At 53.2% G+C, this 22,421-nt stretch overlaps 8 protein-coding genes across 8 annotated transcripts; 5 read left to right on the forward strand and 3 right to left on the reverse strand.

Moving 5' to 3' along the window:
- Positions 1 to 6: 6 nt before the first annotated feature.
- Positions 7 to 1,344, reverse strand: A1O5_00525 (uncharacterized protein; the record flags this gene model as incomplete). The annotated part of the gene is made up of 1 exon (XM_007741144.1): positions 7 to 1,344. The coding sequence occupies one exon, from the start codon at positions 1,342 to 1,344 to the stop codon at positions 7 to 9; it is 1,338 nt and encodes a 445-aa protein (XP_007739334.1).
- A 225-nt stretch (positions 1,345 to 1,569) lies between these two features.
- On the forward strand, positions 1,570 to 2,604 carry A1O5_00526 (uncharacterized protein; the record flags this gene model as incomplete). Its single annotated transcript, XM_007741145.1, has 1 exon — positions 1,570 to 2,604. One exon carries the CDS (start codon positions 1,570 to 1,572, stop codon positions 2,602 to 2,604), a length of 1,035 nt encoding a protein of 344 aa, XP_007739335.1.
- A 533-nt stretch (positions 2,605 to 3,137) lies between these two features.
- On the reverse strand, positions 3,138 to 3,986 carry A1O5_00527 (uncharacterized protein; the record flags this gene model as incomplete). The annotated part of the gene is made up of 1 exon (XM_007741146.1): positions 3,138 to 3,986. The coding sequence occupies one exon, from the start codon at positions 3,984 to 3,986 to the stop codon at positions 3,138 to 3,140; it is 849 nt and encodes a 282-aa protein (XP_007739336.1).
- Positions 3,987 to 4,452: 466 nt separating this feature from the next.
- Positions 4,453 to 5,785, reverse strand: A1O5_00528 (CMGC/CDK/CDK7 protein kinase; the record flags this gene model as incomplete). Its single annotated transcript, XM_007741147.1, has 2 exons — positions 4,453 to 5,510; positions 5,569 to 5,785. 2 exons carry the CDS (start codon positions 5,783 to 5,785, stop codon positions 4,453 to 4,455), a joined length of 1,275 nt encoding a protein of 424 aa, XP_007739337.1.
- Positions 5,786 to 7,839: 2,054 nt separating this feature from the next.
- A1O5_00529 (uncharacterized protein) lies at positions 7,840 to 8,625 on the forward strand (the record flags this gene model as incomplete). The annotated part of the gene is made up of 1 exon (XM_007741148.1): positions 7,840 to 8,625. One exon carries the CDS (start codon positions 7,840 to 7,842, stop codon positions 8,623 to 8,625), a length of 786 nt encoding a protein of 261 aa, XP_007739338.1.
- Positions 8,626 to 11,973: 3,348 nt separating this feature from the next.
- A1O5_00530 (uncharacterized protein) lies at positions 11,974 to 14,913 on the forward strand (the record flags this gene model as incomplete). The annotated part of the gene is made up of 1 exon (XM_007741149.1): positions 11,974 to 14,913. One exon carries the CDS (start codon positions 11,974 to 11,976, stop codon positions 14,911 to 14,913), a length of 2,940 nt encoding a protein of 979 aa, XP_007739339.1.
- Positions 14,914 to 16,378: 1,465 nt separating this feature from the next.
- Positions 16,379 to 18,229, forward strand: A1O5_00531 (uncharacterized protein; the record flags this gene model as incomplete). Its single annotated transcript, XM_007741150.1, has 2 exons — positions 16,379 to 17,905; positions 17,999 to 18,229. 2 exons carry the CDS (start codon positions 16,379 to 16,381, stop codon positions 18,227 to 18,229), a joined length of 1,758 nt encoding a protein of 585 aa, XP_007739340.1.
- Positions 18,230 to 20,008: 1,779 nt separating this feature from the next.
- Positions 20,009 to 22,040, forward strand: A1O5_00532 (uncharacterized protein; the record flags this gene model as incomplete). Its single annotated transcript, XM_007741151.1, has 2 exons — positions 20,009 to 20,021; positions 20,101 to 22,040. The coding sequence occupies 2 exons, from the start codon at positions 20,009 to 20,011 to the stop codon at positions 22,038 to 22,040; spliced, it is 1,953 nt and encodes a 650-aa protein (XP_007739341.1).
- Between the last annotated feature and the right edge of the window lie 381 nt (positions 22,041 to 22,421).

Below are 22,421 nucleotides of genomic sequence, written 5' to 3' on the forward strand. Positions count from 1 at the left end.
TGGTGCTCACCCCTGTTGGGACACCCACGCGTCAATTATGTTGTCGGTGTCCGGCTGATACAGCCACCGCATGTCGTCAAAATTCTCAGCATTGCTGGCATCGATGACTTTCCCCTCGCGCACGAGCCTCTCTCTCTCCGCCAGAGGCAGACGCTGGACGTTTGTCTTGTTCGTTGCCCAGTCGAAGACCGCATCCACACGAGCCTGCCGGAGGGATTGCCAGAACGCCAGCGAATTCTTCAGCCCTAGTGTTGGCTTCGATTTGAGCAGAAGAAGCAGCCTAGTCAGAGCATGCACGTCCTCCAGGGCCTGATTCACGCCCTGTCCACTGCTAGGAGGCAATGCGTGAGCTGCATCGCCCATGATGATGACCCTGCCCGCCTTCTCTGAGAACCATTTCTTGAGCGGCGCCATTCGCATGAAGGGCCATAAAAATGTCGTATCGACATGCCGACAAACGGCATCGATGATTCCTTTTGCCGTTCGACTCTCCCATTTGTCTCGCGTGTTTGCATAGAAATCACGCGAGAACTCCTTATCCCGCCCCAACGCTTCCCACTGTTCCCGACTGCGATCTTCCATCCTGACTTGCATCGCGACCATGATGATACTTCCCTCCCGGTCTTCAGGCATTAGAACCAATGCCCCGGGCTTTCCCTGAATCGTGCACGCACGCTCATAGTCTTCGTACGGCCACTCGACCGAGTTCCAGGGGATGTGGCTCAAGACACCCGCGATGCCCGTGTACTCGGGCCCGGCGTCGTCTGGATTGACATATTTCCTCACCGAAGAATGAATCCCGTCCGCGCCGATCAGCATCCCGGCTGATTCATCCCGCCCGTTGACTCTGAACAGGACCCCATCCCCTTTCTCGCTCTCGTCCACCACGCCCTCGAACCTCGTCCCCCAACCGATCCTGACACCTCGCTCGCTCACCATCTCCAGCATCGTCTCAAGCAGGATCCGCCGCCACAGCCGGTGGTTCTTATACCCGTAGAGGGCCTCGTTGGTGATCAGCGTCTTCCGGGTCGTCTCGTCGTCTTCATTCTTGTACGTGCGGTACTCGGAGAGCCAGCACCTGGACGATATCCGGTCGAGGACGCCGAGCGCGTCGAGAACGCGCAGGCCATTAGGCGTGAGCACCACGCCGGACGAGTTGGCTGGGTCGGGAGTGTCCGCAGGGCGACGGAGGTCGTAGATGGTGATGTCTCTGGGGTTGTAGAGGTCGTGGTGTAAGAGGGACAGGATGATGGAGAGGCCCGTTAAGCCAGCGCCGACGACGGCAATTGAAAACGGGCTAGACGAGGCGTGGCACGATGAGGGTGACGGCGTTGATGCTTCCATTTTCCAATTCATTTAAACTTGTCTAGACAACTAAGGGGGTCGGGTTTAAGAAATGATTTTTCTTTGTCGTCGGTCAAGAAATTGTTGAAATCTATGCTGAATGCGGGGCTGAGTCTAGCTATGTGTCGCCTCCGATAGACATTCTATATGTACCTCGATGACCTCTAAAACCCGATTACTTTATGCTATAACCTCTTTTCAACGTTTCATCCTGTAAAGGTGACGATGACCCTCGCCTTACCGTCCACCACACCAGCCGCAGAAAAAGTTACCCTCCTCGTTCTTGGAGCTGGCTGGGTGTGGCAATTCGTAAAACCGCTTCTCAACGAGAGGCAGGACATTACATACGCAGCCACCAGCACAAGCGGACGCGAAGGGACCATTCCTTTTAGATTCGATCCAAAATCCGGCGACCTCGAGGAGGCATTCAAGGCGCTTCCCTTGGCAGAGTATGTGCTTGTCACGTTCCCGTTGAAAGGGAAGGGCCCATCGAGGAGATTGGTGGGAACGTACGCCGAGACGCATCCGGAATACGGTCTCGCGAACTTGGACTCCTCAGCTGCGGCGAGTGAGGGAGACGGGCGAGGAGGAGACGGAGAGACCACTACAGCAACGACAAAGAGGACGAAGTGGATACAACTCGGCAGTACTGGGATTTGGACGTCCGCGGACTTCGTCGACAGCCACTCTCCAATCGACCCGTCAAACGAGAGAGGGATTGCAGAGGACGAACTCATCTCCTTGCATGGTTGCGTGTTGAACCTCGCAGGTCTGTACGGGGCACAGAGGCAACCTGGCAACTGGATTGAACGAGTCGCGAAGACCAAGGAACAGCTCGGTGAGAAAGGGGCGCTGCACTTGATCCACGGGGTAGACGTTGCGCGAGCTGTAGTCGGGGTCATCGACGCAGATCGCAAGGAGACTGAGGAGAATGGTATCGTTGGCAGCGGCCAGTCTCGGACAGGGCGATTGTTTGGCAGGAGATGGATAGTGGCGGACTGCATGAGCTACGATTGGTGGAGCGTCGTGTGGGATTGCAATGGGGACTCGAGTGAAGAAAGCCGTGGGAGTGAGGATGATGTGGAAGGGCAGACGAGGCTGGAAGAAAGGACGAAGTATCGATGGTGGGTGATGGAGTTGATGCGGGACAAGAGTGTGAAGGCGCTGCCGAGACCGATAGAGGCATTGGGCAGAAAGCTAGATGCTCGGGAATTTTGGAGGTTGGTTGGAATGCTCCCGGCGAGGACGTTGAGGAGATGACCAGGTTGTGGATTGAGATGGGAAAAGGGAGGAGCGGAATCGGAGAAGAGCACAAAGATGGACGACGAAGGAATGGTTCCAAAGAAAAGAAAATATTCGGGAAATACGATCCAGGTTGTATGGAGGAGAGCTCGATTTTCGAATACGCAGCTAGCAACAGTTCATTTCCTAGCTGGAGCTCGTTCGCTGTGCGGGCTCATCGAATATCATTTCCTTGTGAAGCTCGATAGCAAGTGCCCTTGATTCTTGTGCCATACAGAGCTCTGTATCCCTCGCCGCCAGCGCGCTTCCACCTGACATTTCTTGTCTCTTTTCATCTTCCTGGCTGCGCGATGCCTTTCAGCGCTGTTGATCATCTTCTCGTGCTGCTATGCCCCGTCCATGCCAAGCGAGAAGGTGTAGTTTTCCAACATGCCTTCAATTCTCAGTTGTAAATCCACAGGCTCGAACATACCGTTCAGACGCCGGTGCGGGCAGTCCCTCAGCAGCACATGATATTTCTCTCCCACCTTTCTGACTTCGTCGCTCTGGTACTAGGCGGCTTCCTCAGTCTCGACTTTTCCAGTCTCGGCTTCCTCAGAGTCCCTCTTTCGTTTATTCGAGTTCTCCTGCTGGCGGAATACCCTGATCTTGTCTCCGTGTCGAAACCCATTCTCTTCCATTGTTCCGGCGACGCACTCAGCCGAGAAAATGTCGGATTGATCCGGGAGCGACTTCTTTGCTTCTTCAGTAACGTTACCAGAGCATTTGATAATCGTGAAGCGAAGGCACTCTAGGCTTTCATCCATCCGCTTCGCAACCATTTTGAGAAGTTTTTTCATGGTATCATCGGACCAGACCCAGATCGAATAATCCTCCTTCTTGAACTGGTATTTGATCGAAATGCTCAGTCTCACAGTGACAATACAGCTGCTCAGGATCTTCTGCTCATAGAGACTCATGGTATCGAAGACACCAGCGCCACGAAACTCGAGCACAAAAGAGTCTATCGGAATTCCGTATTTCGCATGAATCTTTTCTTGTAGCCGTCTTCCAGTGTCGCCCCACCACACTGTCACAGAACCGTATGTTGGCCATGGCTGCGTGAACTTCTGAAGTGGGAGACGGACTCGTACGGGATACTCTAGTTGTATTGGCCGTGCCGTAATGCGGAAGACTGAATCGGTGGTGGCTGGTAGGGGACGCTCGGGGTCATACAGTGGACCGTTCAGTGGCACCTGGATACCGTCAGAGCCATGTATAATGTACAGCAAAGTCTCCATATCGTTGAAGATGTCCGAGTTGAAGTCTTTAATAGCGGTGAAGAAGTCGCCAGCGTTTTTGCAAGTCGTCAAGTCAGGGGCGAGGATAGTGGGCTTGTCCACAAGGACGACGGCCTCCATTTCTGCCGGAAAACCTAGTAATCGGAAGCGACACGGTTAGATGATTGGGAGAAGGACTTTTGTGAGCTGGGCGGCAGACTAGATCTTATGAGAGAGTGGATGTGAGTAGAAGTCGACTTGATTGAGAGCCTGGTGTGGTGAAACGTGGAAGCGGTGTGTTCGTAGTGGTAAAGTGTGAGAGATGCACAAGTAAGTTGTGAGTGAGAATTGGTAGGTTTTGCCGGAGTAAATATGGCCCTCTCGATGAGGTATCCTCGAACTGCCTTCTTGTTGCGAGCGGGACTGACGCCCTTGACCGTAGAGCAATGTATGCTGTTTGAGTGAGATAGAAGATGGTTGCGCGACTTGTCTCGGTTTGCGACCTTCACAAAATTCCTCGCCAGTATCTCACGCGATCTCAGACCAATCGGCCGAGATGCAGGTGGTAGCAGCTGAACATATCTAGCATGGTCCAGCTTTCCATCTATCATTTTGACTGGGTGGCTCCGAAATCAAGCTTCTTCGCGACGCCCTTGAACTTGTTCTCGTCAACGACAAATCCCGGGGCCGCCACTTCCGCAGCAGCCATCTTGGAATCACCGCCGCCTTGCTTCGGGAGATTCTCCTTGCTGGTAGGTCTGGGATCGATCCTCCACCATTCATGCTCCAGGGCTCCTCTTGCCGTCACTCTCTTTCGTGGATCAAGTTTCAGCATCGCCATGAGCAGATCGACGCCAATAGACCCTGCTGTTGGAAACATTTGCATGTAGAACGGCTTTTCGCGGACTGGAATCTTCTTGTCAAGCTCGAAATAGTCCCTCAGCTTGGAGACTCCTGGCCAATTCTCTTCGTTCGGTGTCCCGACCGCTTCGCATATTTTGTCGAGTTGTGCGACCGTTCCCCCACCTGTTGCTAGCACTTCTTGGTTTGCCACATCTGCTGCTGCATACGGCCTCCGAATGAGTAGTTCGGCAAAGACCATCCCAATACTCCAGATATCGACTGCACCACTGTATTGTCTCGCGCCAAACAGCAATTCTGGAGGACGATACCAGAGCGTGATCACTGCGGACGTCATCTGATACCTCGGGTCACCAAACGATCGTGCCAGGCCAAAATCTGCCAGTTTCACCTCTCCGTCCGCGGCAATAAGCAAGTTATTTGGTTTGATATCTCGATGCAAGATGAAGTTGGAGTGGCAATAGTATATCGCGCGACACAGCATGCCCATCCACGCCTTGACATCGGCTGCGCCGTAACTCACTGTCTTGTCACGGATGAGTTCTTCTAGATTGCCATTAGGGAAGTACTCGATGACCATGTTGATGTTTTGGTCTTTGGAGGAAAATACGTCTAACAAGGCAACGATGCTTGGATGTGAGATTTCCTGGAGGTATTTGATCTCGCGTATCGTATCCACATTGAGCCCTTCCCTCTGCTGCGAAGGGTCAACTTTGAACTTTTTGATGGCCACAAGTCTGGTCGGATCTGATCTCAAATGTCCTTTATAGACAATAGCGTAAGTTCCCTCGCCCAGCTTTTTCCCTACGGAGCTGGTCAGCAGACTCGGGGAAGGCCTGGAAAGCCAATGAGGTAAACGGACCTTTGACATACTTGTTGCTGATATCTTCATTCATTTGTTCAGCCATGTCGAAATCCGGAGGCGGTCTCTGGGCCAGTGGGCCCGGTGCTGAAGATTGAGGTTTGGATATTGATTTCCTCATGGCAAGCGACTTAGCTCTTGATGGTGACAAGTTTGCATTTATGTTTGAAGGTGACCTCGGCATCAGAGGCGACGGCGCGTTTGTTGAGGGCGCCATGTTGTGATTCAGCGACCGTTGAAAGTGAAGGAAAGATGCTTTGAGTGTTCAAGGCGGGGGAAGGTGCTTAACCAAGATGAAACACTTCTTGATATCGGGTTATCTCACGATTCTAGCCGCGGCAACAGTGGGACAGAGGCCGCGACACAATGGCAAATTGCAAAGAGAGCAACGCCTTATATGCGCAATCTATCCATTTGGCCTGAACCGTGTCGAAAGCAAGAAGGATGTCGTTGAAAGCCGCCACGAAGAACTTCAACAATGAGGCTCTAAATGCTTGGCACGTGGCCCTCACGTGGATCTCCCGCCGCTTCAAAAAGAACCATGTATGCCGTCTGTCGTCGACAACCTGGACTCATCTTTCTTGTAGCCAGCTCATGGCCTTCATGGCCTTCATCGGCGTCAATCTGTCCTTGTTCTCTAACAGTGAGAGATGGAACCGCTAAGAACTCGGCCTCACGAACAAAGACGGTCTTGTGACGACGTACGAACACATCAAGTCATGCGTTGCGAGCAATTGTATGAACATTCTCTACTCCAGACCTGCGGCATCATGATACAGATTCACATGCTTCTCTTGCAGGCTGTCATTGAGTGTGAAGCGCAGAGCACTGCGAAGTCCACGAGCACTGACCATCGAAGACGGAACACGTCTAACAGACCTCAACGCGTCGTTCAAGTTGTCCGCGGTCGAAAGGTCCACCGATGTCATCAAATCCTCAGAGCTGTGACTGCCAGCCTGCATGGTCCCGAATCGTATCACTGTTTGTCATGCCGAGCTAGAGAACTCTTTTGGACCCGCGTTCCCATCACGAGGGTCTGAGATCGGATAGATCTTTGAGGGCATCATCTTTCGCCGCGATGACCCTCAGATCTCTCCTTAATTCGTTCGGTCCTCACCGTCCTAGTCGTGTTTTCCCTCCTTCCTTGCCGGCAAATGTGCTTCTGCTGAAGCTCTATCTGAAACTATATCAAAGTATTCTTTCACGAGACGAGGGTGACATATAAACAGGGCTAACGAGATTGTAGCAGACTGGAACCAGTCCGAAAACGGCTGAAGCTATCCCGAATACCCCTGTCACGGTCAAAGTTTAAGGACAGGTCTTGGGTGAGATGAGGAGGAGTAAGTTAGATCTCCGAACTGAAAACATCTTGTCAAACTGCTACAATCCGTGTGTCACTGCTTGCATTTTCAGCCGCATTGCGTGGCCCTCCGTGGGTCCCGCCTGCCGGTGGTTAAGCAGACGTCCGAGGTTATCTAAGGCTCAAGCAGCCAGTCGTCCTGCATGTGATGGTAGCACATTTGATGCAGCTCGACGTTCTAGATGGGAGAAAGCTCACGCCCCATTGATGGCCACAGGATGGCTTTCAGCACGAACACTTTCTTTACCAAAACAATACCGGTGTCTGTTGGGTTCCAGCTCACCTTCCTCCTTGGTTCCTTCAGCTCGCTTTCCATTCATGCGACGATGCAAAAGAGCCCAAAGAGCGTTTTGTTGTCGAAGGGAAGAACCATTCCGACCTCTACGACAGCTTTGAAATGTCTGGACCAAAGCTGATCGAGTTTTCTGAAGAATACCTCTTAACAGGCGGCACTATTAGGCACCTAGGTAGTTCCTGGTCGAAATGTACTTCCCAAAACGGCTTTTTTGTTTCTTTTGATCGCATTATTTTGTACATGCTGATTGAATGTATGTCCGCTCCTTGTTTATCAGGCTGGTGTTCGCGTCCCGTGTCTCTTGAAATTGCAATGCCTCATCTTCGACTCCAATGTTTTGTACGGGGCACGGAATATGGCGATCACAGGGCGGCGCGACCATCCTTCCTAATCAGGCAAGGTCCACCCTCCAGCAACTTTTCCTCGCGCTTGGCACCGAACTCAATTATGCGGCTCGCAGACATCGCGTCCCAATCAGCCCCAACCGTCTAATAATTCTTGTCCTTCATCACCAGCAACCACGAAGCTCTGAGCCCCATTGAGCGTTGTCCGAATTTTCAACCTTCATGTACAGGGGCCAGAACAGGCAGAACTTTGTGCAGTAACGGCGGCAGCAATGATCACGCGACCGCCGCAAGCAGCGGTCTCGCTGCTTGCTTCTCTCCTCCGACCCTCGGCAGCAGCATCGAAATCCATAATCCCGCAATCCTACGTCTGCCCTCCATGCCGACGACAGCTGCACCGCGGTCTTCCCGGCGACGGCTACATCCCTGCCCCGACGCCCTTTGTCCCCGACGTGCCCACCTTCCTCAAGCTCATCGGGCGTGAACTCTCGAAACATGCCGGCAAGATCGAGTCCTGGGAGGAACTCTTCACCTTGACGTCGAATCAGTTGAAAACACGAGGCATCGAACCGCCCCGGACACGGAGATACCTGTTACGTTGGCGAGAGAAGTTCCGGAAAGGGGAGTTCGGGATCGGAGGCGACTTTCGGTATGTCAAGGATGGCGTTGCTGAGCTACGAGTCGTCGAAGTGCCCAGTCTGAAAAAGGATCCCGCAACAGGAGATCCTCTCTCAGGTCCAGTCACCATCGGAAGGAGTCCCGGGATGCAGAAGTTGATCGTCAACGTGCCCAATGGGTCTGCCACGTATCAGTTGCTCCCTGGGCAGACGACCGCAGACTTGAAGAAACCGTATGGATTTACGTTGAAAAATGGTTATATTATCAAGGGCAAGCAGGCACATCCCATTGCAGGGACGCATGGAAGTGGCGTCACAGTCAAGGCCGTTGAAGGGTTGTGGGAGCATAAGCGAGGGAGGAAGGTGTATGGTGGTGAGAGGAGACGGGCGGAGACGTTACATAAGATGAGAGTGGAGGAGAACAAAAAGAATGCGAGATAGACAAGAAATGTTGTGGATTCATGGTATGTCTGAAAGGAGCATTTTCGAGGCCTGCCACACCCCGGCGCCGTGTGTACGATAACCATCGGTTGTATCATATGTTGCTGGTTTGGATAGTTGAGAGTGCTCTGGCCTTTGTCTGTCGACTCTGAGTGGGCTTGATGTGCCTTGTCCAGAAACGAAGCTTGATGTCATCGCGCAAAATTGGAGGCTCTGAGACTGGTGTGATGCAGAAGGCCGCCATGTTCTGAAAATCCAAGTTGTACAGTTGAGTCGCAACGGGTGTAGCAAAAGCACGCTTGGAGCGAGAGGCGAACCTATTTCTTAAAGTGAACGTAACAATGACCACTTGTGCGACAACTGATCACCCTCCTTAGATCTGGAGATGCGAATACCGTTGATAGGTGCGATCGCGATGTCATGCGAACCCAATACCTTTATCTCTTTTTATTGGATGTCTGAAAGTCCTTGCAGCCATGCGTTTTCCTCCGCACAGCAGGCGAGAACTCCCGAAGACATCATACCCAGAGCATGGATGTCAAGCTTATGAGCCGAGAGATCCAGAAAGGGTAAAATCTCGGGAGTTTCGGCTTTGTCTCAGTCAAGTCAGAGATCTCCATATCAATGTGTTCTAAGGACCATGTCTGGCCAACGTACCCCGTAAGTACTAGCAGGTATGTACTTGTAGGCATCCTCTCTCTGCTGTGGTGAGGGTGATCAACCAACTGGGCGCACATGGTGGCCATTGCGCTCGGATGGCCAAAGCTTTGGACAGAAAATTCAGCCACTATCACGCTAGCTGGCCCCAAGGAAGTAAAATCTCCGACGGCTTCCACGGCTGCACGTCCTGAGTCGCCTTCAAAACACTCGTTCATCTCCTTGACTGTGTCGGAAGACTGTCGCCGATAAACAGGAAAGAATAGGGGAAGCAGACGACCTGAGTATTTCCATTGCTCGCATTTGAGGGGATTGAGCAAGGGAGTGAAGGCTAAGAAGAGATCAGCATGTTTGATACACAGCTAAAAAATCCGGTTCCATTTGGGCGGGTTCATGGGACAGGATCAGGGAGATCATTTTGCTGATCGTTGCCACATTTCTACTCTTCGTCGGTGGACCTGGAGAGAGCATTCTGCAGGTACATAGGTAGACCCGGCATGTCTCCAGATCACCCTGAGCCTGCACGGAGTATGTGAACCTGAACGTCAACTGCCGGCGTTGCGTGGAGTTGGGTCGTTGATAGAAGTGACTGGCTTGTTTACAGTGCGTAATTAGGTAAGTTGGAGATAGCGTGGACATAATTCTAGTTGCAATTGAAAGGAGGTTTGGGCCTCCCTGTTTTCCTATCACATGGAATGCCAGGAGCTGACGTTTACTCCAAAGAGAAGGACACCATCCTAAGAAGTGAACCTTTGGGCAAAACGGGTTGGCTGCACGTTGCAGAGGGATCGGCTCGCCCAGAATAATGCGCATGCCCCTCAATGCTGTCTCAAGGACCGAGATGAGGATGTTCTCGGTTGAAGGGTGCACGAGAGACGACTCGACGACGATAACCTTCGTTGCTGGAGTTGACCACGCCCAACTTTGCCAAGCGAATTGATCCAGGGGTAAACGGCCGGGGAAGCATTTAAAAGAAGCCACCGTCGAGATTGGCGTTGACAAGGGTGGGGATTTCCCCTTAGTGCCGTGATGCTTGTCAAATTTCTCTGCTATCTCTGCCTTGGGAAACCCATCATGTCATATCACCTAACTCTTATCAGACCGTGAAGTTTTGCTTTGTACCTCGTAGAGGAGTTGTCACCTTTGGAAAGTTTCAGACTTGAGGGAAGTGACGATTGTCTGGGTGGCAGCCAGAAGAGAATTTGGGGAATGGCGAATCCTTCGTGTTCCCCCCCCCCAGGACGTATTATGCGTGGCGTCTATTCGGCTAACCTAGAGGTTGCTAAGGCAGCAAGTTCAGGAGGGTACGAGGTACGCGAGCCCGTGGAAGACGAGGAGAAATTCGAGTGCAGAGGCGCGCAGGACGCACTATTGACGATTGTGTCAGCGTGGCCATTGCAGGTGTTGCAACTTGACAGTTGGACCAAGTCCGTATTAACAGCCAGAACATCCTGTGGCCTGAGCAATGCTTGTGATGATCACAAAAGTCGCAGATGAATTCGAGTGATAAAACAAGCCAGAGGCCAATAGAACAACAGAAATGAGAATAATGCTGACCCTTGAAAGAAAGTGCTTGCAGAGGAGGGCCAGTGGTGGCCAGCTTCTGCGACGAGACCACCTTGGAGCACTCTCCCCAGTGGGTGGCACGGAAGGTGAAGAGAATGGCTCGTGCCCAATGGAACAGGTAGGGGAAGGTGCAATTTGACAGGCTCGTTGGGCCGGGCTGGGAGGCTTGTTACCGCAGCCCCAGTGCCAGCGCCCCATGCCCGGTGAGTGAAGAGCCCCCCCTCCACTAGGCACCTAGTGGAAAGGACTGTGCGGGCTTATTGGAGAGGGGCATCCGAAGTATGGGTCCTTTTTTTAGCGGCAGTTTAGCCTAGTAGCCGCAAAAGGTGCCCTGCAAGGTCCTGTTCCTGTGCCCAACAGTGCCCAGCCGGCATCAACCAGCAGCTAGACCTGCACCTTTCCAACACGCTTGAACCTTTCCATCCTAGCCAGATCATCCTGTTTGAGTACACCGATGCAGGTTTGAGCAGCTTTTGCCAGGACGAAAAACCTTAGCATCGACGCCGGCACGGCCCTCGCTGAAGGGACACCCTCCTCCTTGCTCTCTTAGTGGTTTGAAGGAGCAACCAACAGCCCCCCCAAAGGACATTCCTCTTGCGCCTTGTCCGTCGTCGCCCGTCTCTCTGTCAATTTGGTCAACATCACACACCTTGTTGACCACCATCTGCGGCCACTGTACCCAATTGCATCCCAGAGGTCCTCCAAGACGTGCCGTGTTCATGCCACATGCACATCAACGAGGTCGCATGCTCGGCAGAAATCACTGATCGACCCTCCACATTGTTGTGTTGTCCCATGCGGACAGCTCTTCCACCTCAATTTTTCCTTGCTCAAAAGCTGCGACACCCTCCGTTTCACCGCCCCAGAAACCAGAGAACAGTACAGTATACGGGCACCTGTTTTCTTGGATATCCAGAAGAACGCGCAGAATCGAGGGAATATCAGCATTGATTGGGTTTGTGCTCGACGGGTCGCGGACAAGTACCATCACACAGAGTACACGTCCACCAACTGTTTCGTTTGGCGACCGAGAAGAGACATCGCAGCAGACCAGAAAAACCCCGCATGAGTTGGCTATAGCTGTCTAAAGTATACCAATCGTCCCACTCTTCCGTACTGGTAGACATGTCTCTACCCGTTCTCTCACGGCCTCTAGCCGACCCGCCGACGGGTGCGCTCCCTCCAATTCCTACAAGCAAACCTCCCAGAAAGAGCCTACCCCAGACTCCGTCAAGATTGAAAGCTCCGTCAAGGCCTTCAGCACTCCCAACACCACAGCCTGTTCAATCGGCTCCTGATCTCTCACTCGAAAAACCCTCTGGTATACCTTCCAGCAAAGGTGTGCGGAAAACTGTCAGCATAGGCTCATTTCCACAGCCACCCAATGCCAGTTCGCGCCCGCCAACCTCGGCCTCAATGACCTCCACCTCATCCACGAAGAAGCGGACTTCAGATGGAGGACACAGCGCGCAGAACGCCTCCATCAGATCCAAGAAGTCTCCCAGAACCAGCGTCGCCGCAAGTTTTCGCTCGTCTCAAACCCCGAGTTTACTCAATTCCGCCGGTGACGGGATGACCATCTCTGCCAAGTTTGGAAAGAGAATATCGGATGCACAATCGAGCATCCATTCCCCTCCACAAAGTCGGAGCTCTTCGGCTAATGGATCTTACTCGACTAGCGCGACCACGTTCGAAGAAGGCGAGGAGGACAATCGAGGTCGAACGAAAGAATTGGACGAAGGTATGGCTGACTCGAAACGGAATTCTAAGGGGAAAGAAGTCAAAGGCAACGTGATTGTCAGTGTTCGTGTCCGCCCCGACGCTGGTGCCCCAAGCAATGCCCAATCTGAAGGAGAATGGATGGTGGATGGCCGAAGAGCCCTGGTGGCATACCGGGGAAAAGAGGGCGGGGATTATCACCTTGACAATGTGTTCACTACGCACGATGACAATGCCAAAGTTTATGATGCTGCTGCCAAACGACTGGTACGTCGTGTCATGGAAGGCTACCATGGAACTGTGTTTGCATACGGCATGACAGGAACCGGAAAGACCTTTTCGATGCAAGGAACTATGAGCAGCCCTGGAGTGATCCCCCTGGCAATCACAGATATCTTCTCCTACATCAGAGAGACTCCACACCGCGAATTTCTCTTGCGAGTTAGTTACCTCGAGATCTACAACGAGAAGATCCACGACTTGTTGGCTGTGCCCGTTGGTGCGGGCGTCGGACAGCAACAAGAGGAAATCAAGCTACGTGAGGATAGCAAAAGAGGTGTCTATGCCACGCCTTTGAAAGAAGAGATTGTGCAGAGTCCAACGCAGCTGTTGCGAGTGATTCACCGAGGAGACACAGCTCGTCGGACTGGGAGCACCCAATTCAATGCACGAAGTTCTCGAAGCCACGCCGTGGTTCAGATTGTGGTCGAGAGCCGAGAACGAATACCGGGATCTGGCTCCTTGCAGGAAAATGGAAAACGGGTGGCAATGCTGCCGGGCGGCGTGCGGGTATCTACGCTGAGCTTGATTGATTTAGCAGGGTCAGAACGTGCGGCAGAGGACAAGGAACGTCGTGCGGAGGGCGCCCACATCAACAAGTCTCTCTTGACCTTGGGAACAGTCATCGCCAAGTTATCGGGCAACCGTGATAAGAACGGTAATCCAATGGACAAAGACGGAAAGCACCTGCCATATCGAGACAGCAAACTCACACGGTTGCTCCAACCCGCACTCTCTGGAAACTCGTTGGTCTCGATCCTCTGTACCATCCAGATTGGAGCCGGGTTAACAACCGCGGGCAACAACCACACAGGTGAAACCCTCAACACCCTGAAGTTTGCTGCTCGTGCAAAGAATAATATCGTCAGCCATGCCAAAAGAGCCGCGGAAGAAATGGGCAGCGTTAATGCAGGCCTGCTGGAACGATATAGGGCTGAGATTGCGAGTCTCCGGTCTCAACTGGAAGGGCAACAAAAGTCTGCCGTGGAAAAGGAAGAGCGACAGCTGGAGAAAGAAGCCGAGCAACGCCATGAGGAACAAATGCTAGAGATGCAGCTGGCCCGAACAGCCCTCAAGGAGCGCATCGAGCATCTGAACCGTTTGATCCTGTGTTCCAAGTCGACCGGCGTTAACAGCGGAACCGTGTCGGCCTTGGGTATGCATTCGCGACTCTCTGGTGGAACTGAATATGCGGGCTCAAGGTCTGTTCGATCATCTGCCAGTCAGTCGACTCTCGGCGTGGCGCCGAGCTTGGGGCGACATCCATCGGTCGCCTCCCTTGGAGGGGTGGCGTCGGCTTCCGGGCATCTTTCATTTTCGGGGATCCCAGATGAGGATGAAGAGGGTAGCGGCGATCTCGGCGACGGGAGGGCGCCTTTGCAGGCCCAGGTGCGCGCTCTGCAGGCCGATTTGCAAGACAAGACACGGTACATCTCGACGCTGGAGAAAAGACTGCTGCAAGCTCGGCGCTCCAGTCACTCTCGAGTGTCGATGGCGTTCAACAAACCCGCGGGCGACGACAGTGAAATGCAAAGACGACTGGACGAGAAAGATGCGATGATTGCGGACCTGCAGAAGACGGTTGCGGCGCTTCGATCCGCAGTGCGCAAGCGAGAGATTGCCGAGTTGACGCCCGACACGTCATCCTCGGAATTCAAGCAGAACCGCGCACAAACCGGACACCAGAGCAACAGTAGCAACAGCAGCTCTCAATTGAGCGTTTCGACGCAACAAGTGCTATCTGGTGGACCCCGGTCGCCCCTGACGACGAGCCCGATGGCGATTCTTTCCCCGCAAAAGGCGATGGAGAAGAAGCGCAAGACGGTAGACGAAATGTCGAGGATGCTCGACGAGATGATTCAGGACAAGGTCGAGAGCGGACAGCTGAACCGGCTGTCTTCATCGGTGCGGGTGCCTTCGCGAGGATCGTCAGCAACGCGGCGACACTCACGGCGACTCTCGATGACAGGAAGCAATGGTGCAGCGCCGACAGGACCTGCCATGGGAAGCATGATAGCTTCCCTGAGAGAGCGGGACTCGATGATTGAAGCGAAGGATTCAAGTTGAAACCAAGTTTGTTTTTATTATCACGATTGACGACACGACCGCTATATTTTCTTTTCCCCGGAATTTTGTTTGAAAGATATCGGCGGCAAGCATGAATGGCGTTGAGACCGCCCAACGGGACGAGATCCACGGAGTATGATCGATTTTAATATGGGCGACGCGGCTGTTTGACTACCTATTCCTGGGCTGGGCTGGGACTGGGCTTGTTTTGAGCACTTGACATTTCTTTGGAGCTTCGACAGCAATTCTGTTCCTTGACCAGGACGTTGTGGAATTTACTATGTTTATCAAAGATTAAGGGGAAGAAGGATTTCCTCGAGGGAAGCGATTCCAGGCCAAAAAGATGCATGCATCCTGCAGAACAGACAGATACAGATACCCCCTTCATAGAGGTTGTTATAAGTAGCAATTTCTTTTCCATACTGATAGGCAAGAGGCGACGAGGCTGGCGACGCCGGGGACCCCTTTTTTCAATATTTCTCTATGTACCTCGTCCTGTACCGAGTATGGAGTCCTCGTATGTATACTCGGTATGCAAGAATGAATCCCACATCCACGACACGTTCATTTCCTGTGATCTGCTCGGTACTCGGCACTCTCTGTCGATCTCGTTATGCGCTTTGTGTCACCGTCACTGAGCGGCAGGGGCCGAGAAAAATGAGCAAAAGCTGTCGGGTGTTTCAGATTGCGCACCAACGACCAGCCAGCGTCAAGCCTTGGGATCCTGGTATAATGGTACGTACCGGGGACTGCTGTCTTGCTCTTTCGTTTTTCCTTCTGTCCTCCTTTCCTCGTTGATGCTTTGTGGTTTTGTTTTCATATCCGCACAACCCGCAGGGAGGGACAGCGGCTGATTTTGATTGAATTGGGGCCAGCTACAAGGAAACCACTCTTTGTATCTCATCTTTTCCCCCTTGGAGTGCTGCTTGTTGGTCGTTGGTTGCATCGACTCATTCCTGCCTGGCCCAGGGCCCTCTGTTTTTTTTTTCCCCCTTCCCTTTTACTCTCTTCTCACGAGTTACGAGTCGCACACAAAAACACAAACAAGCTGCTGTGCATCTTGGAAGGGATCAACGCTGTCGTCTTTTTATCATCATCATCTTTATATTCTTTTTATTTTTATTTTTATGCTTTATCCACTTGTCTCTTTGTTTCGCTCTTTCTCAAGTCACGACGCTCCCCTTCGTTTTTGACCTTGTCAGCGGCAATACCTGGTACCTGGGTCCCTTTCATTCGACACCCCCGAGCACTTGCATTGCATTGCATATCTTGTCGCTTCTATAGACGGCATTGCATAGGACCTGCACCAGCATAGCGTTGGATCTTTGGTCACCGCATGGCATTGGAGTTCCCTTCTGCCTCCTCCGTCTCTCAGCACTCGCTTTTGGCCTGCATCAATGCTTGAATGAGGGACCCATCACCGTCAGCCAAACTAAGCCATGCCGAACAGCAACACAAAAAGAAGATGCTTCTGTCCAGTCGCGCCAGTCCGCCGAAACCACTGAGGTTCGGGGCTTCAGCTTCAACTTCAGCTTCAGACCGCTATCTCTCCATCCGACAGTTCCTCCCATCCACCCCGATTCCGTCGCCGTCTCTCCCGTCCATCCTCCCTCGCCATGGCAAGAAACCGCCAAAGCTCAACTCACGGAAGATCGTCCGTGGTCTGTTCTGGCTCTCGTGCATCATAGCCATCTACTATCTCGTCTCCTTCGGCCGGACGAAATCCCACAAGCTCGCCGAGCTGACCTTTCTGACTTCGCTGGGCAAGGTCTACGAAATTGTCGAGGCCGCTGAGCTCCCCGACCATCCAACCCCGCTGGCTTTGACGGATGCAAAGGGGAAACATCACTGGACGATATCCATCCCCCATGAGCTGCCTTTCCCGCTTCCCTACACCGATTATGCCGACATCTGCTCCCAAGTCGACGAGGTAGCCCGCCACGTTGCTGGCCCTCGCGATAAATCCCACCAAAGCGTCTACTACCACGATGATCCCAACTTCATCGACGTCCAAGAGGCACAGTCTCAGCACTTCCTCCCCCCTGAACCCTATTCACCATCTCACGAGAAGGAACACAATCTGCCCGTCTGCGAGAAATCCCTGACGTACGTCCTCGATGCCGCCGATGCAGGCCTCGGCTCTACCCTCCTCGGCCTGTGGCTGTCCTACAGCCTGGCCCGTCGTGAAGATCGCGCCCTTTTCATCGACGACACCCATTTCCCCTACGGCCAATACAGCACCTTCTTCGCCTCAAAGCCCTCTCCATCTTGCCGCTTACCTGGCCCTTCACACCGCGTACCATGCCCGCATCAAGCTAGACACCTCGTCGTGTCTGCCGCCACAACCAGTTGGATTTTTGGAGAGTCTTTCCACAATCATTTCTCTCAGAGGGAGATCTTCGACATGGCCAGGGAAGGGTACGAGGCGCTCTTTAAACTCCGACCCCAGGACGAGCAGTATGTGCTTAGTCGCGTGGAAAAACTCCGCAAGGACGTCGATACCAGCATCGCTACCTCTTCCATCCCACAAGACAAAGACTTCGACGACGACGACGACTATTGGAATGACGTGCCGCCAGAGAATGGTTTGGTAGGGATCCACATCCGGCGCGGCGACCGGCACCCTTTCAGCCTGACATACTCGCAAAACTACATCCCCCCGGAGATATACATGGCCACCGCCTTGAAACTGGTGGGCCAATCTTCCCAGTGGAAATTCCTCGTCGCGTCAGACGACGCGGACATGTACGACCACATCGACCTGCCTAACACGTTGCGCGCACAGGAACGCATCTCGCTCGCGTCGAAGAAGAAGCTGGCGAGCATGGGCCAAGGCGGCGGACTGGGTTGGGAAGGCGGCTTCTTCAAGGATGTCTTCTGGGGCTTGGGTTTGCCGCAGGACGTGAAGGAACGGAAGAAATGGGGCAGCCCGATGCCCATGAAAGCCAAGCACAGGTTTGGGGAGAAAGACGACGACGGCAGGGAGAAGCGAGTCCATCATCATGACGCAAAGCATTCGAGCGGGACACGAGCAGACGGGGATGATGATGATGTTGTTGTTCTTGACGACGTGGCCGACCTGGAGCGCGATTATCGAACCCACCCGACCAAGGAGGCCCTCCAGCTGAGAGAACTCCTCGGCCGAGCGTACCTGTTGGACTTGGCCATGTTGGCGCAGAGTGATAAGGTGATTTGTGGCGTCTCGGCCAATGCATGTCGGATCCTGGCGGTGATGCTAGGGTGGGAGAGAAGCTTCGAGAAGAAAGATTGGAATAATGTGGATGGAGGTTATCGCTGGAGGGCTCTGGATTATTGAATCTGGGTGTCCCGGAAGAATGTAATTGTTATTCATCATGCAATCCATGACCTGGGGCTGGTCGCAGCGATTGATCTGATCTATCCGATGTTGGCATGGCGAAAACCAATAGAATGGACGACGAGGGCAACGCAAAGCTCTCCAAAAAAAAAAATGCAAGGGTATTCCCTCCACCTTTCCGGTGACCAGTCATGTCTGAGACTCGCCAATTCCCGGGCCTTCAATCCGTGAAACTATTGCTCACTCCAGCACGGAGCACAGATCTGCAAGCTTCCAGATTCCTGTGTCCCTGTACATTTTGCCGCCCTCAAGTCTATGGCATACCATCCCAAACTGTCGAGTCTGAGGAAACAGCAAGACACTGCACACAGCACCCGAAGCCCTCATGCCATCTCCTTCCGCTGTATTCCCATCTTGCCCCCCAAACATAGGGACACCAGGGCGATCGTCGCCTGGCTGCGCGGCTGCGGACGCTGCAAGGTATAGTGTAGAAGACATTGGCGTATATTGGTGTGGAACAGGAGGGACAGCAGTCCACTACGTAGTAGTAGTGACACATGATGGCATGCTGTAGGGTGGTTAATGTATGGATTGAGGACGAGAGCGAATCTGGCTTCCGTTCGGGGGCTGATGCGTGTCAGCAGCTGTATCCAGGGAGCGAAGACGTGGATCGGATCAGCCTGTTGACGGAGGCAGAAGCAGACTTGCACATGGTCAGAACCTGGAGCACGATCCGGAGAATGGGGAAAAGAAGTACCTACCGACCCCTTTCGGAGCGCCCAAGGGCTATCTTTGCCGATCTCGGCACAAGCGGAGTAAATAAGAAGACTTTCATGAAGCCATGTTATGCCGTGCTCCGGTAATAGGGTCATGTGGGACGGAAATGGACGAGTTCCATCTCAAGAAGGATGACGAGGAGACCGGCGCAGCGGGCGGCCTAGCGCGGGCCAGTTCGTTGGGCGGCGCCTTCTGTGCGCACTACACGTCCCACATCGACGGTCGTCATGAGCAGGTCTGGCTCCAGGCCGAGTAGCGACTTTCCAGTGGAAGGAGAGAAGGCAGTTGCCAGTTCGCTCGTAGCGCAAGCAGCGACGACTCTGGACGATGGTGTCGTGATAGCAGGAGCAGAGATTGCATTTCTCGTAGATGTATTGGTAGTAGCACATGATGATGAATGCAAAGGAGGGGGGAGGGGGGAGGGGGGGTAAGTGAGCGGCGACGTTGACGGCTTGATGAAGGAGTGTGAACGGAGTTAGTCGAGGAAGACCGTGATTCAAGAGCCAAAACAACGCCTTCCTCGGGGCGACGTTACTGACTGGGCGCTCTAAGCCGGTGGTTGATCGATGGGGACGGAGATGGAAGGTACAATACGAGCGAGCAGGTATTGAGGAAAGCAATATCAAGCAAGGTGCAAGATCCGAGATGCAGAGCTCCCCGCCGCGCCGCCCAGCCGCCAAGCCGCCCAGCCGCCAAGAAGTACCCAGTAGGCTATTTGATTGGCTCGCTGCGCCGTCGACGAATGCCTCGGTTCTTCTGCTCGCCTCGTCACCAAACCATCTACTTGTTACTGTACTGGGTACTTGGTACCATTCACCCAAACTCCAAATCTTCCGCCGCTTCGCTTACAATCTCCGCATCGACTCGGACCAAGTGCCAGTTCTGGTCATATACGAGGTATTGGACACCCGCCCTGGAATCTATGGAATCAATGGCGCAAAGACCTTGTTGTCCTTCTTCCACCTCCCATTAACCCCTCTACCCGTCCTCTGTCTTGCGGCCATGGCTCTTGCTTGTAAGTGTACCCCTACCTGCTGTCGACATGAAACCAGGAAAGTCCATTGAACTCTGACCCATCTAATTCAATCTCACAGTGCCGTCCTCCACCGCAGCTCTCGCCGTGCCGACTGCTTTGGCCGGGTTGGCTTACCTCAATGCCCGCTGGCGAGTCTCGGTCGACTTGGAACTCATCCTCAGTTTGAGTGCATCCCAAAGAGCCTTTGCGAAACGAGAGAAAGCAGATCGCGCGAGCTCCTTCTACCTCATTGAAGAGCATGCCCACAATCCACAGGTCGCAGACAAGATCTTCATCATCTACCAGGGCAGAAAATGGACATTCAAACAGACTTACGATATGGTCCTCCGCTATGCGGGATATCTACATACCACTCATTCCGTCCTGCCAGGCGAGATTGTCGCCATCGACTTCATGAATTCCCCTCAATTTCTCTTTCTAGCCATGGCTTTATGGTCCTTGGGCGCCCTGCCGGCATTTATCAACTACAATCTCACTTCCGCCTCGTTTATCCATAGCGTCAAAACATGCTCTGCGAGACTCTTGCTCGTTGATCCCGAAATCGAGGCCAAAGTTCTGACCGAGGAGACCAAGAACATCTTCTCAGCCCCCAATTTCCGCAACAATGCCTTACCTCTGGAGGTGGCAGTTTTGACTCCCGGTCTACAATCGTCCCTGGAATACTTTCCTCCCTATCGTGCACCCGATTCCGCCCGATCTGGTGTGGTCGGCCGCGGTCCGTGTGTCCTGATATCAACCTCAGGGACCACAGGCCTTCCGAAGGCCGCAATCGTGCCTTGGGACCGCACTGTTGTAGGCTCCGGGCTTATTGCTCGATGGATAGGTCTTCGTCCTGTCACATCATCCAACCCAGACAGGTATTACACTTCGATGCCGCTCTATCACGCTTCCGCTTTCCAATTGGGCTTCCACTGCTGTCTTGTTCGAGCTTGTACCTTGGTCCTCGGCCACAAATTCTCCGTCTCAAGTTTCTGGGACGAAGTCATTTCGGCTGACGCCACGGCCATCCAATATGTCGGCGAGACTCTACGCTACCTACTCGCCGTACCGCCTCAGCCGAACGATCGCACAAAACACAAGGTGCGGCTCGCATTCGGTAACGGCCTTCGGCCAGATGTTTGGGACAAATTCCGCGCGCGGTTTGGGATCGAGACGGTGGCCGAGTTCTATGGTGCGACGGAATCCGCTGGCGCGAGCTTCAATCTTTCACGTAACGCTTTCTCCTCTGGCGCGATCGGCCAAGCCGGTCTCCTGGGTAATTTACTTATGAAGTTGGGGCAAACTATCGTGAAAGTGGACTGGGAAACAGAATCACCTTACCGAGACCCCAAAACAGACTTTTGCGTCCCCGTACCTCGAGGCGAACCAGGCGAACTACTCTACAAGGTCGACGCTGCTGACATTGGCGCAAAGTACCAAGGATACTTTGGTAACAAGAAGGCGAGTGACTCTAAGATTTTGAGAGATGTCCTGAAGAAGGGCGACGCTTGGTTCCGCTCTGGAGACGTCATCAAGCTCGACAAAGAGGGACGCACCTGGTTCATGGACCGAATAGGTGACACCTTCCGCTGGCGAAGCGAGAACGTCTCAACCGCCGAAGTCGCTCAGGTCCTAGGTCAACATCCAGCCGTTCTTGAATCGAATGTCTATGGGGTCGCAATACCCCACCATGAAGGTCGCGCAGGTTGTGCAGCTGTCTTACTGAAGGATGTCAGCACCAACACGACGCCTATCCCAGAGTCTCTACTGGAAAGTCTAGCCACCTATGCGAGGAACAGTTTGCCCAGATATGCGGTGCCCGTGTTTCTCCGCGTAGTGACGCAAGTCATGGCCACGGGCAACAACAAACAGCAAAAACATGTCCTCAGACAGGAAGGAGTAGATCCAGAAAAAGTTGCGGAAGACAGGTTGTTCTACTTGAGGCCAAATAGCCAGACATATGAGCCTTTTGGAAAGAAAGAGTGGGAGATTGTGAAGAATGGAAAGATAAAATTGTAGAGCGATAGAGAGTACACGAGCAAGAATGAGAGAGCACAGACAGCATAGGAGGAGAAACGACGGACATCTCAGTGGAAATGGTTGATGAGTTGCACTGGGTTGAGCGACGGCCGAGATCAAGCTGAACATTGATCCGTTGGCTGGTCAATGGGAAGCTGCAAAGGCCATGCATGTATAGAAATGATGATACCCCAGATTTAGTGAGTTGAATAAGAGATGTTCCGATCTCATGGCCACTTTCCGTACACTAATTAAGCTGAGCAATCAAGCACCGACCAGGGGATCGGTCAGAGTGCATCGTCCGTCGTTTCGTTACCATTACAGCACCAAATTGGAGGACGAGGACAAGGAGCAAGATTACCATCAACAGGCGCCAACGGA

The sequence above is a fragment of the Cladophialophora psammophila genome (assembly GCF_000585535.1).
Source record: "Cladophialophora psammophila CBS 110553 chromosome Unknown aczJe-supercont1.1, whole genome shotgun sequence".
In the NCBI taxonomy this organism is placed as follows: Eukaryota; Fungi; Ascomycota; class Eurotiomycetes; order Chaetothyriales; family Herpotrichiellaceae; genus Cladophialophora; species Cladophialophora psammophila.